The sequence below is a fragment of the Carettochelys insculpta genome, chromosome 1 (genome assembly GCF_033958435.1).
Source record: "Carettochelys insculpta isolate YL-2023 chromosome 1, ASM3395843v1, whole genome shotgun sequence".
Taxonomy (NCBI): domain Eukaryota; kingdom Metazoa; phylum Chordata; order Testudines; family Carettochelyidae; genus Carettochelys; species Carettochelys insculpta.
The window spans coordinates 179,206,592-179,223,290 of NC_134137.1; the positions used below are offsets into that span (position 1 = coordinate 179,206,592).

At 45.1% G+C, this 16,699-nt stretch overlaps 1 protein-coding gene across 2 annotated transcripts in view; it reads right to left on the reverse strand.

Moving 5' to 3' along the window:
• Nucleotides 1-8,375: 8,375 nt before the first annotated feature.
• Nucleotides 8,376-16,699, reverse strand: part of CLIC6 (chloride intracellular channel 6) — a 56,391-nt gene continuing 48,067 nt past the window's right edge. The window contains exons 5-6 of one of the 2 annotated variants that reach the window (XM_074983432.1): nucleotides 15,303-15,484; nucleotides 8,376-9,738 (exon numbers count right to left, since the gene is read on the reverse strand). In XM_074983432.1, coding sequence (XP_074839533.1) covers nucleotides 9,616-9,738; nucleotides 15,303-15,484 — 305 coding nt within the window. In that variant the 3' untranslated portion in view covers nucleotides 8,376-9,615. Of the gene's footprint in view, nucleotides 10,257-15,302; nucleotides 15,485-16,699 lie in introns of both variants that reach the window. The other variant, XM_074983431.1, reaches the window with a different exon arrangement.

The following is a 16,699-nucleotide window of genomic DNA, read 5'->3' on the forward strand; positions in this document are numbered from 1 at the left end:
GCTCCTTTCGGAAGGAAAACGTATGTGCTGCATGGCATCACAGCTCCTATGTCGATTAACCAGATAACGATTCCCCATCCTTCTATCACTTTCTGGTTTCACACCAGTATAACTTCGTTGCTTATTCCTGAGCTACAAGGGCAAGAGAAGAGCCCAGCCCAATGAATGGAAGTTTAATTCATAAGTATTTAGTTTATTGCACTGAAACCCAGTAGGATAAGAATGTAAGAACAGCCAAACTGGGGCAGACCAAAGGTCCATCTAGCCCAGTATCCTGTCTTCTAACAGAGGCCAATGCCAGATGCCCCAGAAGGAGTGAACAGAACATGTAATTATCGAATGATCCCTTTCCTTTCATACATTTCCATCCAGCAACAAACAGAGACTAGGGACACCATTCCAACACATCCTGGCTAATAGTCATAGATGGATCCAATCTCCATTAATGTATCTAATTCTTTTTCGAACCCTGTTATGATCCTGGTCTTCGCAATATCCTCTGGCTAGGAGTTCCACAGGCGTACCATACACCATGTGAAGAAAAACTTCCTTTTGTTAGTTTTAAACCTGCTACCCATTCACTTCATTTGGTGACCCCTAGTTGTTGTGTTATGGGATGGGAAGATATCCAATGCCATATCTGGGGTGCATTAGGACAAGTATTTCCAGAACAGGAGCCAAACACGCCTGCATTTTCAGCTTTAACACTAATGCCCTTTGTCACCTCAGGCAAGTCATTTAGCTGCTCTCCATGTTCCTCATCTGTAAAAGGGTGACCCAACCACTTACTGAATGAGGCTGGGCAGTAATATACACCTTAAATCAACACAGAAAAAGAAGTGCAGGAAATAGGATCACTGCCTTGATGGAAGGCCTTTGCTGTGCTGAGGAGCCCTGTTTTGCAGCTCTTTACTCATACAAGTAGGCCCATTGATTTCACTGGGTGCATATGGACAATTCCCACCTGCAGGAGCTTGCAGGATTGAGTGCTTGGTGTTCTTACATTGGGGTGGGCAATAAAAAAGCAGCAGCCCACCAGGGTTAGTCCCTGGTGAGCTGCCACCACTATATTTACCTGTGCCTCAATAGGTATTGGGCGATCGCAGCTCACGTTGGCCACGAATCACTGTTCGCAGCCAACGGGAGCAGCAGGAAGCAATGCAGCCTGGGACACCACATTCCATTGTTCTCATGGCCAATGAGAGCTATGATCACCCAACAGCTGTGGAGGTACAGGTAAATAGAGAGGTGGGAGCCCACTAGGGACTAACACTGATGGACCGGATCCAACCCATAGGCTGTTATTTCCCACCCCTGCCTTACATGGTAGGCCCCTTCCATCTATCTATTCTCCTTAATGTCCCCCCACCAAAACAGGTTTCTACCAGCAGTTTTGTCAAAAGATGGGTCACAGTTAAGTTTGCAAGAAAGCAGATACCATCTCACAAAAGAAAATGACTGAATATTTTCCTCTCTTATGCATTTCAGCTTATGCCAAGAAGTTTGGGGAGAAAGTCAAAATGGTAAGAACAATGTTATATTTTCTTAATTTTCAGCTTTAGTTGTCATGTAATACTTCTGAAATTCACCTCCTCATCATGCAGCCAGTTAACCCAGGGCTGGATATTTATTCCATGGCTTCTCTGGATTGCTTGCGTTCCCAGATCTTAGAAACTGTATTATTCAAATTGTACTTCTTGTATTTTGTTTGGGGCAGGAAGGTTTAAATGAAGGTCAGTTCAATCCCCTTGCCCATCGAGAAGGAGCCAGTGAGTTAAGCAAGGATGTCCTGGAACTAAATCTTCTGAGTGGGAAGAACGTCAGGAAGTCAGCACCACAATCCCACAAGAAATCCCACAAGGTAGGCTTGCCAGCAGTATGCTGTTCACTGTGGCGTCAGGCCACTTTGCTATCTGATACATTGCAAACTCATTGTAACCTGGTGCTTGTGAAAGGCACTAGAATAACATTAGATACTGTATTTCTCTAGCCACAGAACAGTAGAACATAAGCAGAAGCATCCCCACCCTCCTTCTCACTAACTGACTTCCATGCTGGCTTCAAGAATCAAACAATTAGGTTCACCCCTATGGCCATCCCTTCTTTGGTCTCACTGCAGAAAGTGCTGAAAAGCAATTATGATGACCTCTTCTGTGAGATCAGCATCTGTATTCTAGAAATTGAAGAGAAACCACCAAATCCATTTAATATAGAAACCAATGAACAGCAAGTTGAAGGCTGTGAGAGTCTCAGATACTAATTAGTTTTGAAGAAAAAATAAAAATGAAGTATTTCAAAAGTACCAGCACCCCCTTTTCAACTTTTTGGCATAAAACATTTTGATGATTTTTTGTTTCAAAATTTATTTCATGTAAAAAATAAAAAACATTTTAACCTGTGAAAATCTGGCAAAATTGCTTCCACTTTATTGAAACAAAATGATTTGACCCAAAACAATTTTTTTCAGAATTTTATTTCACAAGGAATCTTGAAATTGTTGTGCTTCATTTGGACTAAAAAAATATCCAGTAAAATGAAAAGTCAGGTTCCCATGTGGATCTCATCATATCATTTAGCTAGATAGATACGATCAGTTCAGGTTCATAGCAGCAGGCATCTGACAAGCATATTTTCTATAAATGCGTGTGTTACACATACATATTTGTAGGAGCCTATACAATAGATGACCTGGTGCTCACAGATTGGAGGGATTATAGCATCAGAAATAGCTCCACTCTCTTCCTCCTCCTTGCTCCCTATCTTCCTCCTTTTCACTTCCCTATTCCTTTGTCTTCCCTTTTTCCACTCTTTCACAATGTCTGTCCTTCCAGCATATGTCTACACTAGAAGCATCTGTCTACAGAAATCACTGTCGGAAGAGATGTTCCAACAAAACTTCTGTCAGCAGACTGCGTCTACACATAAAAGCAGATTGATCTTTTGTTCTGCTCTATCAACAAAAAGGGCCCCCAGGAGCATTTACATGGCTTTTTGTTGCCAGTTTCTGTTGACAAAATGCATTTTGCATGTAGATGCTCTGCAAGTTTTGTCCACAAAACCCCAGTTTTGTCTACAAAACTCTCTAGTGTAGATGTAGCCTGCCAGTGTTTATGTCTCAGCAGACTTAATAGACCATAATTAATCGCATACAGTTGACCTCATTTAATAAAGACATTCCATCCAGCAGAGGTTGGCACTGTGAAGCTAGAGACTTGTAAACCCATTGTACTATATTGTAGATCATATATGAACTGTTATGTGAAGCATTAGAATAATCCAATGTGATTTTTATCATGTGTCATATAAGGTTTGCTTCTTCATGTCTTGGATTAAGGCTCTCAATACGTTTTTTTTCTTCAAAAAATACATGTCTAATCCTTGAGGTTGCAGAGAAAAACTTGAATCCGTAATCTAAGTGCAGTCTGAAGGCTCCAGAAATCAAATAAATACTTTTAATATCTGCTCATTTTAAGACAATTTCTACATTTCGAAGTTCTGATGTTTTGAATTCACAGGGCTGGTGATTCTGGAAGATAAAAACTGAAGCTGTGGTGACTGAGTGCAACTATACAGCACTTCAACACAACGGACTGTATTCCTAACATATAACTAGAGTAAAAAAGGCAAACGACAAGCAAAACAATATTTGAAAACCCAAAATACATGTTGTCATGGCTCGGAAGTTAGCTGCACATTAATCCTCTGTCAGATCTTGCTCGGCTTTTCTCCACCGTAGCCATCTGTGGCTACCCCGTGCCTAGGCTGGCTGACGGTGGGGTGGAGGGGGAGAGGGGCTAAAGGAGTGAGCTGCCCGGGGACCTGGGGCTTTACCCGCTGCTTCAGTGGCACCAGGAACCCTGTAAATCACCACCACAGTGCCACTGCTGTGCTCCCTGCAGCTTAGGGCTGTGTGGGGAGGGCACTGCAGTTTGGTTGAAGCTGCAGGCTGACTGGCTGCCTCGGCCCCCCATCACCTTGCTCAGGGCCCCATCATGGCTGTTGGCTCACCTGCCCATGTCAGCTGACTGAGACTCAAGAGCTGTTTAACTGCAGCATAACTGTTCGCTCATGAGGATAGGCACAATTTTCAACAGCACTCAGTGCTGACCAGAGCAGGTTGAAGAAATTTCACCTAAACAATGTTTTTAGGGGAAAATGGGCTTCCAAGCACATTTTTTGTTTTACAGGTTGAACCTCACTAGTCCGGCACTCTCTCATCCAACAACAGCCATAACCCAGCATGACTTTAGTTAGCCCTTATGACCACTTATCATGGGTGTGGCCAAGTTTCCTGTGATCCCATCAAATTTGTTTCCAGCCCCCAGTCCTGGCTCTCCATGTTCTGTGCTGTTATTTAGCTGTAATTTACCCCTAAATGTCTTCTCAGAGCCCAGCAAGCAGAAGTGTTGGCAGTGCTGCTAGACAATATCGACCTCACGTGGTCCAGCAACTTCTTTCAACTGACACCGGTCAGGTCCTGAGGGCACCAGGCAAGACAGATTCAACCTCTAGTTGAGTTTTTTCACCCAGTAAAAAACTGAATTTTGACAATTGAAACTGGTTTGGTTTCTTTCCTTCCCCTGCCCCTCACACCTCTTCCTTCCCCCTCCTTCTCTTTTCTATTGGGGGTCAGGGAAGGAGGGTGGAGAAAAGGGAGAGAAAGAGAGCAAAAACACCAGGAAAAACAAAATTGTTTGTTTGAAAACTGGTATTTTTTTAGTTTGTCATTTTAGTCAAAAGCCTGAAAAATCTGTAAGTTTTCAAATAAAAGGAAAATTTCTTCTAACTTTTTCACAGACAGTACGTTCTATTTTCTAACTACTCCTACCTGTGACCTAACTGAGCTCCCATTAGTGAATTCAATGGGAGTACAGTTAGGTCAGAGCTTGTGTGCTGGAAAAAATAATCGCAATCCTGCTTCCTACAAAACATGCTGCTAATTAGAGTGAACACAATAACTTCATGCCCACATGCATTTGTTTCATCTCTGTAAGTCATCAGTTGTGCCTGCAACTGTTCCACATCCCAACTAAAGGTTGCCTGGAAAAGTTATTCCTGTTTTTATGCCAGTGGTTCCCAACCTGGGGTCTGCGGAGACTTGGGGTCTCTGAAATTATTGCCAGGAGTCCATGCAAACAGTAAAAGATAAATAAAAATGATCACAGTTGCAAAGTTACAATTATTTTTAAATTAAATAACTTCCAATAGTGTTATTAATTGTTGTCCAAAAATCTCTGTTGTAGTTTCATTTTTCATATAATGAAGTGTTATGCAGCAGCTAGAATTGGTTTTGATGTCGGGGGGGGGAGGGCAACACTCGTGAAAAAGTTGGGAACCCCCGAATAGGGCAAACTGGTTGCTTACCCAGCTGCAGACTTTGTAGAACAGGGAATGGGGTGAGTTTGCCGTTAAAACAGGATTTGGGGTGCTGACAGATGCAGGGTGATTTGCAGCTCCCTGCCAGGAACCCCATTAAGATTTACTCCCAAAAATTAGGTTCTCAAGAAGGTTTTGGACATCTTTTGATGGTGTGAACTTTAAGAGTCTGTTCTCACCTTGGCAGTTATTAGTGGTCATTTTCTCCAGGAGAACTTAGAATTTATTAGAGAGATTTAAAATAAACTCCATCGAGTTGCAAAGAGTTGGCGAATTTTAAAAATTCAGTATGCTGCAGCTACACTGCATTCCACTTTCGGAAGCGGAATGCAAATGAATGAAATCGAAAATGCAAATGAAGCAAAGATTGACATATGTCATGCCTCACTTGCATATTCTCACACAATCATGCTTTCCCAGAAGCAAAAACAGCCATGTAGCCCGGGTTCCTTCGAAAACAAACCCCGTCTTTGAAAGAACCTGTTTTCCCGAAACAAAATAGGAAGAAGGGTTCTTTTGAAAATGGGGTTTGTTTTTGAAGGAACACATCTACATGTCTGTTTGTGCTTCTGGTGAAGCCTCTTCCAGAAGCTTGAGCATGTGAGAATATGTAAATGAGGCACACAATATGTAAATTCACCCTTCATTTGCATTTTTGATCTCACTCCTTTGCATTCTGCTTCCAGAAGCAAAATGCAGTGTAGATGTAGCCTATGTCTATTCAAATAACATGGAGAAAAAGGTATTTAGGTAACATGCAATTATGCAGGGCTTTTTCATTGCTTTAAATTTATTTCAAAGGTGAATGCACAAGGTAAAAGACATTGCAGTGTACTTTAACTATGTATTTTGTCCAATTTCAGCCTGCTTTTGGAAATACTGTGTTCAGAGCAAGTAGATTTTAGCCCTTCAATCAACAGACCGTTTTGGTGACTGAGGAATTTTTACCAAGACAAATCTTCATAGTCTGAAGCTTCTTCAACTCAAGTGCTTAAACAGCAAGTAATAAAATAACTACTTGACCACATTTGCCTTGCGTATAATATGTATTTAAAGGAAAAATGTAAATATTTGTATTTAAAATAATAGCATTTTGTACAAGCAGGATTGTAGAAAAAGATCTCTTACCTTAATAAGCTGTGTAGGTATCCTGGGGAAATATACGAGAAGCTTTGTTCTGCTCTTTGAAAGAAATACGAAGCTGGAATTTCTTTCTGCTCTCATAATAGATGAAGTTTCAGATACATTCGTAAAGCATGACCTTGAATCTGCAGCCCTAGATATACCACTAATCTGACTGAAATCAATGATGGACACTATTTCCCTTTATTAATATGAGCAGGAGGTGGCTCAGAGGATGTCTGCAAATGAGGATATCTCATGGAGTTAGAGTCTCGCAGATCCCCCATGCAGTTCCTTCAGAGTAGAGACTTTCTCCACCTCCACTGTCCTTGAAACTGCCCAGGGCTGAATTTTTCTTTTCCCCCTTTTGGGTCCACTCAGTCCTTTCCCCCATCCTGCCAACTCTCACCCGCTTCTCCCCTGGCAATTGCACACAGATGTTCCATGAGGTCTGGAGACAGAAATGTGGCAAGAAAGAGACTGATTTATGCTTCTGGATCTAGTGAACGAGCTAGTGGGACTGCTTGGGTGACTACATGTTGGGAGGCTCAGGCCCTGTGACCCTGAATTTCAGAGAGGCTGAGTGCCCTCAATTCTGTCCATAGTCCAGGGGAATTGCAGGTGCTCCACACCTCCGAAAATCAAACTGTAGGAAATATTGTTTCAGATGACAGTGTTCCCTTTTTCCATTCATCTTTTATCAAGTGGTGTTATTCCGTGTTGAAGAAGCAAAATCTACTAATATACTTCTATGCTGCACAAACACCCTGGTGACAGTGAGGCCCAAAGTGTGAGTCAACTGACTCCAGCTTGGAGACATCACCTCGGGGGCAGCAGGTTTGTATAATTTTTGGTAGTGCCCAGAATGGGTCCCCGTCCCCACTTCCCCCACACCTGCCTTGTAGAGGTCAGGAATCAGAGTTGGGAGTGAGGAGGGACTCAGGGCAAGGGGTGGGGGTATAGGACTCAGGGGCTGGCTGGGAGGAGGGGGAGCTCAGGGTGGGGTGGGGTGGCTCAGGACAAGGATGGGGGTGGTTGCCAGCATCTTGCCAGGGCAGGAGGGACCGTGCAACCTGCCCTCCAGTTTTTCCACATGTCCAGGCCGCGGTAGGGAGAGCCATGCACCCCACTACCAGCTTGTCCCCAGTGACAGAGCAGCACCCTGCCCACCAGCTTCTTCCTGGGGCTGGCCCATGGAGGGAAACACTCCCACCACCAGCTTCGCCCTGGGGAGGGCACGTACACCGGCCATCAGCACTCCCTGGTCTCCCATTGGGCAGAGGCTTCCTGGGGTTGGCTGGGGCAGCAGGAGCCACCAGGTAAAGTGGCCAGCAACAGCCAGAGCTACCCCACTGAGACTGTTCAGAATGGTGTAGAATTTTAAATGCATATTACTGTCTAGGTATCCAGGGTACTTCCCCTTTGGCTGAAAGGAGGCTCAGGAGAGCACAAGGCGCAAGCTTGAGGATGGTTTGTGTCTAAACCTCTGGTGACTTCAAGGCAAAAAAAAAAAAAGGAGGGGGCGTACATAATATTGCAGTGCAACAGATTATATTACATGGCAATGTTACATTTCATGATTAAAGGTGGATAAAAGCTGATCGCTACTAGTTTCAAATCAATAAAGATTAAAACCAATAAACCATTATCAGTTGAATCGTGACTGTCTACGGTAATTAAAGTCAGCAACAACAAATGATACACAAACGTCTGAGCAGCATGACCGGGATCAAGTCTTGAAATTGAGTTTGTGTATGCAGCTCTTGGCATGTGTGCGGGTCTGACTGCAGAGCCAAATTTTTTTCCAGTTCTTGAAGACAAATCAAGGTTTAGTTAGTTTCATCATTCCCTCTCAAAATCCAGGCTGCATAGATTGCATAGTCAGGAAGCTGGCATTGAAATAAACACAGGAGATCATTCAGTTTTACCTATTAATTTATGTATTTTCTGTTCAAATTAGTAAGGCATGTGAAAACATTATATAGAAGATGTGTTTTGGAAAATACAAAGCAGCAGTTAGTTACATTTGGTGAATAATTGCTCAGCTATCAACCCCGGTATTTAAGCTCTGTACTATAAAACAAGTTAAATGTCCATTTTCTCTGAAGAAAAACAAAATAAAAATTCATATTTAACACTGTTTCAAAATAGCTACTACAAGATATGCATCAGGACTGAGTATTTTTATAATTAAATAGTCCAGACAAAGTATATCTGAGAATTGGAAATCAAATAAAATTGGTAAAAAAGTATATGTTTTCTTGATATAGGTTCTCTATTCAAAGAAGGTTTTTACACATGGTTATTATATTAGACACTTTGGTCCATTTCATATCTATGTAATATGCACTGATCTACAGCTTCTTTAGACACACATAACCCTATCAAAAATACAGTGTGCAAAAGCATCAGAGACAGACTCCCTGCTGAGCACAAGGCTAACACAGCTCCAAGAACTGGGCAGGAGCTCTTGCTCTTCAGCAAGTGTTGGTGCTGTGATTTGCATGGACTGTGCCTGAGGGCTGTACCGGCTGAAAGCAGCCTCTGTGACCACAGCCCATTCATGTTCCATAGACCTCTGATGGTATGTTCCCTGTTCCAAGGGAGCTGGATAGGCTCACCGGGACTGATTGTGCAGCACAGTCTGGAGTTTAGTCAGGAAGAAAGAAAGAGCTACATCCCCCAAAGAGCCCTCCTTCCTACATATTCATTGCTTTCAAATACCTAGTAGAGTTGAGAAGGGGGCCTCAGCTCAATAATACGGGAGAAAGGTTCTCCATTTCTTCTCTGAGTGCAGTGGTCAGGACCCCTCTTTTGCAGTTATATCAAGTAACCTTATTGCATAGTCCACAGGTTACCTGCAATATCTGTCTCTCCACTTCTAGGACTGGAGCATGTCCCCCAGATGGTGCAGCTCTCAGGGAGAAAAGGATTAGACATGTACTGAATAGGGACGTGTGTAGTCTGTGACAGTGTTTTTGATGAGCTGATCCACACCTCCCCAATGCAAGTTGGAGCTTTCGAAAGAGAGAGGTTGGTTACATATCAAAACAGACCCTCCTCCTGGATAAAGCAGCCTGCTGTGCAGCCATCAGCATTCCTGTGGTTCCGCGAGATTTATGCAATCCAGAAGGTCACAGACACTTTGTTAGGTACATAGTGAGAGAAAAATGTCCTCTGGCTCTCAGAAAGACCTCTGTCTAAACCAAGTGTCAGTTTTGACAACAGCACTGAAATAAACTGAGAAATTAAAGGTGGCAATAATTATGTTAAATGCGTAAAAATAGAACTTTAGTCTCAATTTCAATATTTTTACCAAGAGTAACAAGACGAACTTTAATAATTGTGTGCCCAGCCCATTATTGTAATTTCTATAAATGTTGGAATTTTGATCTGATATCTTTAACATAGAATGTGCAACACACCCAAGCAGACATACAAACAATTTAGTGAGCTTAATACAATGCAAGGGAAGAAAAAAGGATTGGCCAGTCACAGTACTTGAAATTATGTTGCATAATATACTCTGTTATTATCTTGGTTTGTTTCCATTTAGCACTCTGAAGAAACGTAGAACAGAAACTGCTTCTAATCCTTCACTTCATTCTTTTTGCAACATCCAAATATGCAAACTCAATTTCTCGATCAGCTGGACAAGTATTTGTGAATTCATCTCTAGCATAGGCATTGTTCAAATATCTCCAGATCCCTGTCATTTCAGGTGGAAACTCAAAATTCCTATATTTTCTTGCCACCACCTTAGCAGGAAAAAAAAAAAAGAGAGAAAACAAAGATTGCTAGAGGCATTAGCTGTGAAATTAAAGTGCATATGATGCTAGTAAATTAAAAGATTTCTTCCATTATTCTGTTTTAGCAATCCATTTTTGATATCCTAACTTTTGAAAAAAAGACAAAGAGGAGAAAAATAACACACCGGGGGCTAACTGGTTAGAGAGGGACAGTCAAGTAGTTTAAGCTCAAAATGTAGGGTTTGGGGATGAAAATATTTTACAAAACCAAATAACGGAGATTTTTGAAGCTACAGGAGGATTTTGGCTGCCCAATTCCCATTGATTTCTACCCAAATGGATACCCAAATTCCATAGGTGGATGTGAAAAGCCAAATGCATATGAACAGAAATCTTCTATTGTTTGGCTGGCCAACAGCTGATTTGGAAAATCTCTCACTAATGACACATTCCAGTTTTAATTAGTATTTACCTTATCTACTGAAATTGGAGAAAAAGATATGAGAAAAATAAACCTTACTAGAGATGACCTAAGACCCAAGATGGAAGCCCCATTTTGAATACTCACAGATACTGTGTCAGCTGAACCTTCACCCTCATTGAAAGACTTTGCCTGGTCTGGTAAAGTTCAACATCTGTTCCTCTGAGTCCTGCTGACTGACACCTCTTAATCTGCATGGTTTTAGGCACTGGCAGGAGAAGATGCCAGGCATAGAGTCCACTGCCTATGAAAAGCACTGAAGAACTCACACTTCAAATTTCAGCCTCAAAGTTATGAAGAGGGAATAATGAAGGAGCAACAAATGTCTAGAATCAGTCCACATATGGCTGCTGGGTGGGGCACAGTCTCCACCTCAGGGAAGCGGGCAGACCTAGGAAGGCATGTAAGGCCAAAATGGCCTTATGTGAGAGAGACTTGGGGGAATCTGTCATCTTATGGGCTTTCATTTTGTTTTATGAAGGGGTGTGTGAGCTATTGAGGAAGACCTGGGAGATCAGCACTGGTCTTGGGCCTCTGGCCACCGGACCTCCAGGTTCCACAGCCCAAGAAAAGGTAGTAGACACTTAATCCGCACCCTAGGAGTGTGCCAGAGAGCTGAATGCTGCTCCAACCTTGTAGGTTAGGAAACATTTGGGATCCTGCAACTTGAATCCAATAAAGCAGTCTGGGCCTAAGTGCACAAAAGGCCCAGAAGCAAGGGGTGGGGGCGGAGGGGGATCTCCCTCAACTTTTAACTCAAGGGTGAGGGTGCTCATTTGGGATAAGGGAGACTCCTGCTTCTCCCTCGGGGGGAAAGGGTTTGAACAGGGATCTGCCACCTCCCAAGAGAGTTCTCCAGCTATAAGGCTATGAACATTCTGATGTGGAAAGTTCCTCAATCTCACCTTCAGAAGCTGCTGAATGGTGAATAAATAGTGAAAGACACATTGGAGCAGGAGGTCAGGGTTCTACGTCTCCCACATCCTCAATAAGTCTGCAAACAACCAGACTTTAGTCTCTCTCAGACTCACTCTCTCTTGCCCAAGTGCCTCTTAGAGCAAGTGAAGTCATTGGGACAGTAGGCAGAAGTCACTAAGCCAAAATTAGGCCAAATGGTTCAATAAAATTATGATTAAAAAGAGAGCGCTTGAGAAATAAAGCCTTGTATAAGGGCTTGGGTGTAAGGCTCAAGGCCCAACCTAATGTCAGGCTTAGCCCTATTATTAGGCAGATGCCTGTTTGCAGGTTCACTGTCCAGTATATGAAATTGGTAAGACCAGGGCTAGCACTACAAAAACACAAGCATGCCCAGGTCCTATGTATTCATGTAAACACTTTCCAGAAGTGTATTACCAGAACAGGGTACACACAGGGACTCATTGATGCCAGCGTAAAGTAGGTCAGAATGACAGGGTGATGGACAGAGATGTTTTGACAGAAGCAAGATGTACATGGCAAAGGACACTAACTAGCTACGACATGGACAACACATAACTTGTCTGTATTGGTGTGTAAAAGAGGAATCATAGAACCATAGTCTATTTCCAGCCAAAGGGGGAACAGAGGAGCCAGCTGTTCACCAAGCCCAGTCCAGTGCAACGGGTGTATCTGTTTTAATACCCCTGCAGAGTTGATGGATCACTGTTACTAGGGCTTTTTTCTGATGGAACGCTGTGGAATGACGTTCCACCACCTTTTTTGATGGCGGTGGGTTGAGCGAAGTGGGGCTGGGCCGGATGGCAGGCAGGTGATGAGGTGCAGCCTGAGCCTGGCACTCGCTAAGAGGCTGTGCCCGGCAGCTATGCGCTGGCCAGCTGTGCACTGGCCCCTGCCCCTGGGCGCAGTGTGCAAAAGAGCGGCTGAGGAGAGCCGCTGGTGTGGGGCCCCTCCATGCACACATCCCACCCTTTGTGGCAGAAGCAGAGGAGGTGGCCCCTGTCTCCGCTATTTCCCCAGTGCGGCTCCTCCAGCTCTACCCAGGAGCTGTGTGAGTTCTGTGGCCTGATGCTGCCTGGGCGGTTGCAGCCCAGTGCGACATATGCTGCCTCGGCCCAGCACAGCCCCAGTGGCCCAGCACAACTTCTTCATCCCTGGCTCCATCAGTGATTCCATCAGCAATTTGCCAGAATATACAGTTGGGTGGGGTGTGTGCTCGGGGTGCCTGGCTCTGCGGGAGGGGATGAGGTAAGAGCAAGGGTCCGGGGATGCCTGGATCTGGGGGAAGAGAGGGAGATGGATTAGAAAGGGTGGCTGGGGGTGCCTAGCTCCGGGGGAGGGGGAGAGGGCTAGAGGGGGGCAGGGGCCTGGTTTTGGGGGAGGGCGTTGATTTAGAGCTGGGAGGGGGGCTGTGGGTACCTGGTTCTGGGGGCGGGGGGCATGGGGTTACAGTGGGGGGTTGAGGGTGCCTGGCTCTCGGGGAGGGGAGGGGGGTTGGGGTTAGAGCAGGGGCCTGGGGTAGAGAGGGTCTGGGGGTGCCTGGTTCTGGGGGAGGGCATTTATTTAGAGCTGGGCTGGGGGTGCCTTGCTCTAGGGGAGGGGGAGGGCATTCATTTAGCATGGGGGGGGGCTAGCACTGCAGGGGAGGGGTGAAGCCTAGGGCAATTTAGAGCTCCAAGGGGGTTAAGATGGGCAAGAGGGGGTGTGGATTGGGGCTGCGGGGTGCATGTTTTGGAGCCTGAGTTCTCGTGAGGGGCAGGTGGGGAGGGGGTTGGGGGCTTGAGTTCCACCACCCTTTTTCTAGTAAAAAAGTACTGACTATTACAACAACCCTGGCCGAGTACCTTCACTATTGGTTATTTTGGGCAATTTGACTGAGATCTACTGTGTAGGCTCCCTGGCCAGAGCCAGTACAGCTGTGACAGTGAAAACCCACACACTGTCAACAAAAACTAAACACAAACTGAGAAGTTATAAGTGAAACACAAAAAGTAAATTAACAATTCAAAACATCTATATCTGGCTAAGAAAATCCACTCTTGGCCTGTAGCTAAAGCACTCTTGTAGAGAATGGCTTGACATTTGCTCTGAAGTATTCTCCAAATAAATTGCAACATACCTGACTCATGGCAGGTACCATTGTATAAGGCCTGGCTTGTCAGTGTCCCATTGAGCCAAACAAGTGGCTAGCCCCATGGGAAAATGCTTCTTCTGTTGCACCTGCCAGCAGAACAGTCTCATCCATGCCACCTCTTGGAACAGGTTGCCTCAGAATGGGGTTATAGGTACAGCAGGATGGAAACTTTCTGAGGGACCATTTTAATTAAACAAAACCGAAATGTTCTGTGAGAACGCCCTTATTTAGATGGCATTCTGATGGGAAGCAGGCTGCTTTCAAAAGGAACTCTTAGTGACACGGCAGGTTTCTTTTGAAAACTTACCTGTTTTAATGCCAGCTCACTTGCACACTTGATGGGGTGCAGGAGAATCTGGGCTTTGTTATGGCTCATTGTTACCCTGGGCCCCTAGACTCCCAGCTCTAAGGCAACTGGCCAAGTGGACTGCCCCAGAGCTGGGACTCCCAGGGCTTTTGGGGATCCTAGAACCAGAGCAGGCTGCCACATGGCCTAAAAGTGAGACCAGGGCCCCCTTTCAACCCATGCCACTGAATTCCTGCTTTGCCTTGGGTAAATCACTTAAGGCACATCCACACTTAAACCACTGCAGTGGTGCAGCAGGAGCATTGCAGTTGTGCCGCTGTAGCGCCTCAGGGGAGATGCTATCTGCACCAGTGAGTCGGGCTTTCCCACTGTTGTAATTAATCCACCCCCCACGAGAAGCGACGGCTAGACTGACGGAAGAATTCCTCCACTGACAGAGCACTGTTTACAGTGGGGGTTAGGATGGCCCAGCCATGTCTCTCATCCCTGAGCAACATAGTTACACTGATATAAGTTCCCAGTGTAGACCAGGAATAGATTTTACTGCTCCTCAGTTTCCTGCGTGTGAAATGGGAATGCTAATATTACCCCACTTCATGGGGAAAACTGTGAAATACACCCATTCGTTAACATTTAAGAGGTGCTCAGAGACTATGGTGATGATCATATAACCACCCAAGGCCTGGTCTAAACAACGTGGTTAGGGCAACATAACAATTCACCTTCTCAAATGGCATAAAGTCCTGGCTGATGTAAATTAAGGTACCACTGTTTTAGTGCAAAGCTTACATCAACTGTAAATGGCTTTCTGCAGCTGTCCTACGATGCCCCTTACTGACAATACAATTAACACAAGCCCTCCTGGTGAGATGCTCTCTGTCAATACAAGGAGTCAAGAATGCATGCACACAAGTGATTTACTAACTGCGGTGGCTATACACTAGCACAAAATGGGTTAACGTAATTTTGTGGGGCAGACATGGCCTAGGTACACTATCCATTGGATCTTGAACATGAGGCCTCCTTAGCACAGATATAAGGTCACAGTTCACATCTGTCAGGATTTAGTACTCCTGGGTTGAGACAGCATTTGTGTGCCTGTTTTAGTACAGATGTGGGGGGGTTTGGGCCATTTTTAAAAGCACTTGTACACCAGAGTGACTGGCCTTTGCACGTTATAGAAGAAAAGCTTCAAACCTTAATGATGTGGAGCTTTGGTAAGAGGTTGCAATCTGCTAAGGTGAGCTCATCTCCATCCAGGAATTTCCTGCTGGAAACAGTGATGTCTTCAGTGCTGTAGGCATCAATTTCATCAGGCAAGGGGGTATTTAAATAGTTATCCAGCCTCCTTAGAGCTTTACGTAAGGATTTTTCCAAATCTAAATTTATAAAAATAGAGATTGGGGAAAAGTGAATTGAGTTCACTGTAAAAGTGGAAGAAACCCAGAAGGTTCAATATTTTCAGACACTAAACCCAATCACAATGACGTCCTCCCATGCCTATTTCACGGCACAGGAAAAGTCTCCGTGATATTCAAAAACCTGCCCGTTATCCTAATTGAAATCCCTCCTGAAAGCTACCAGTCCTTTGACAGTTGCATACCATTTCCATCTGACGTTGTATAGTTAGGCAACACGTGAGCTGTAACTTCTGTTTTATTTTCCTAATAGTCAGTTTATTATCTGAAATCATCCACCTCGTCGGCCCATTTCTGCTGTGAATTGAACCCTATCTGAAATGTAGGATTTCTAGTCTACGCTAGGAAAGGTTTCTCAGGATAGCTATCCTTGTATAGTCTGTAGCCGCGGCATCCAATACGCCTGTCGTTCCGTGGCGAAATGGACACCATGGTGCTGCGAAATGTGGCTCACGTGGAGCACCCTGTGCCCAGCCCGTTCACACACCCCACCACTTGGTGGGACAAGTGCGTGGTGGTACCAACAGCAGCTCCTCCTGCAGCTGCAGCCCAGAGCCGCTGGGGCTCCTGTAGCTCCGGCGTGGCTCCAGCCCCGGGACCCAGAGCAGCTCCAGCAGCAGCAGCAGTGGCCCTGGTGAGATGCCACCAGTTTCAGGGGAGGTGCATTTATAGAAGTTAAAGGATTGCCACACACACCCCGCACAAAATAAATGCCCCCCCCCACCCCCAAACTGCTGGCAACTCACCAGAGCCACTGCCGCAGCTGGACCTGTGCCGGGCCCCCGGGCTGCATCTGTGCTGGGACTTGCACCGGGCCCCAGGACTGGAGCCGTGCCAGCCCCGCAGCTGGAGTCTCACCAGCAGCCGCACTGGTTCTGCAGCTGGAGCCATGCTGGGGCCACCGGAGAAGCTGCCATCACTGCCTCCATGTGCTTCTCCCACCACGTGGTGGGGCACATGCACAGAGCTGAGGGAGGGCGCTCCACATGTGCGGCTCTAAGGAACCGCATTTTGCCACACTGCAGTGTCAAGTTCGCCACCTGTGGCAAACAACGAGCATACTGGATACCACAGATTGAGACCAAAACCCAAGATTTTGATTTGGAAATGCTTCCATGGTCCGTAAGAACTGAAATTTGGGTATGTCTACACTGCAGTAAAAGCTTCTGGCTGGCC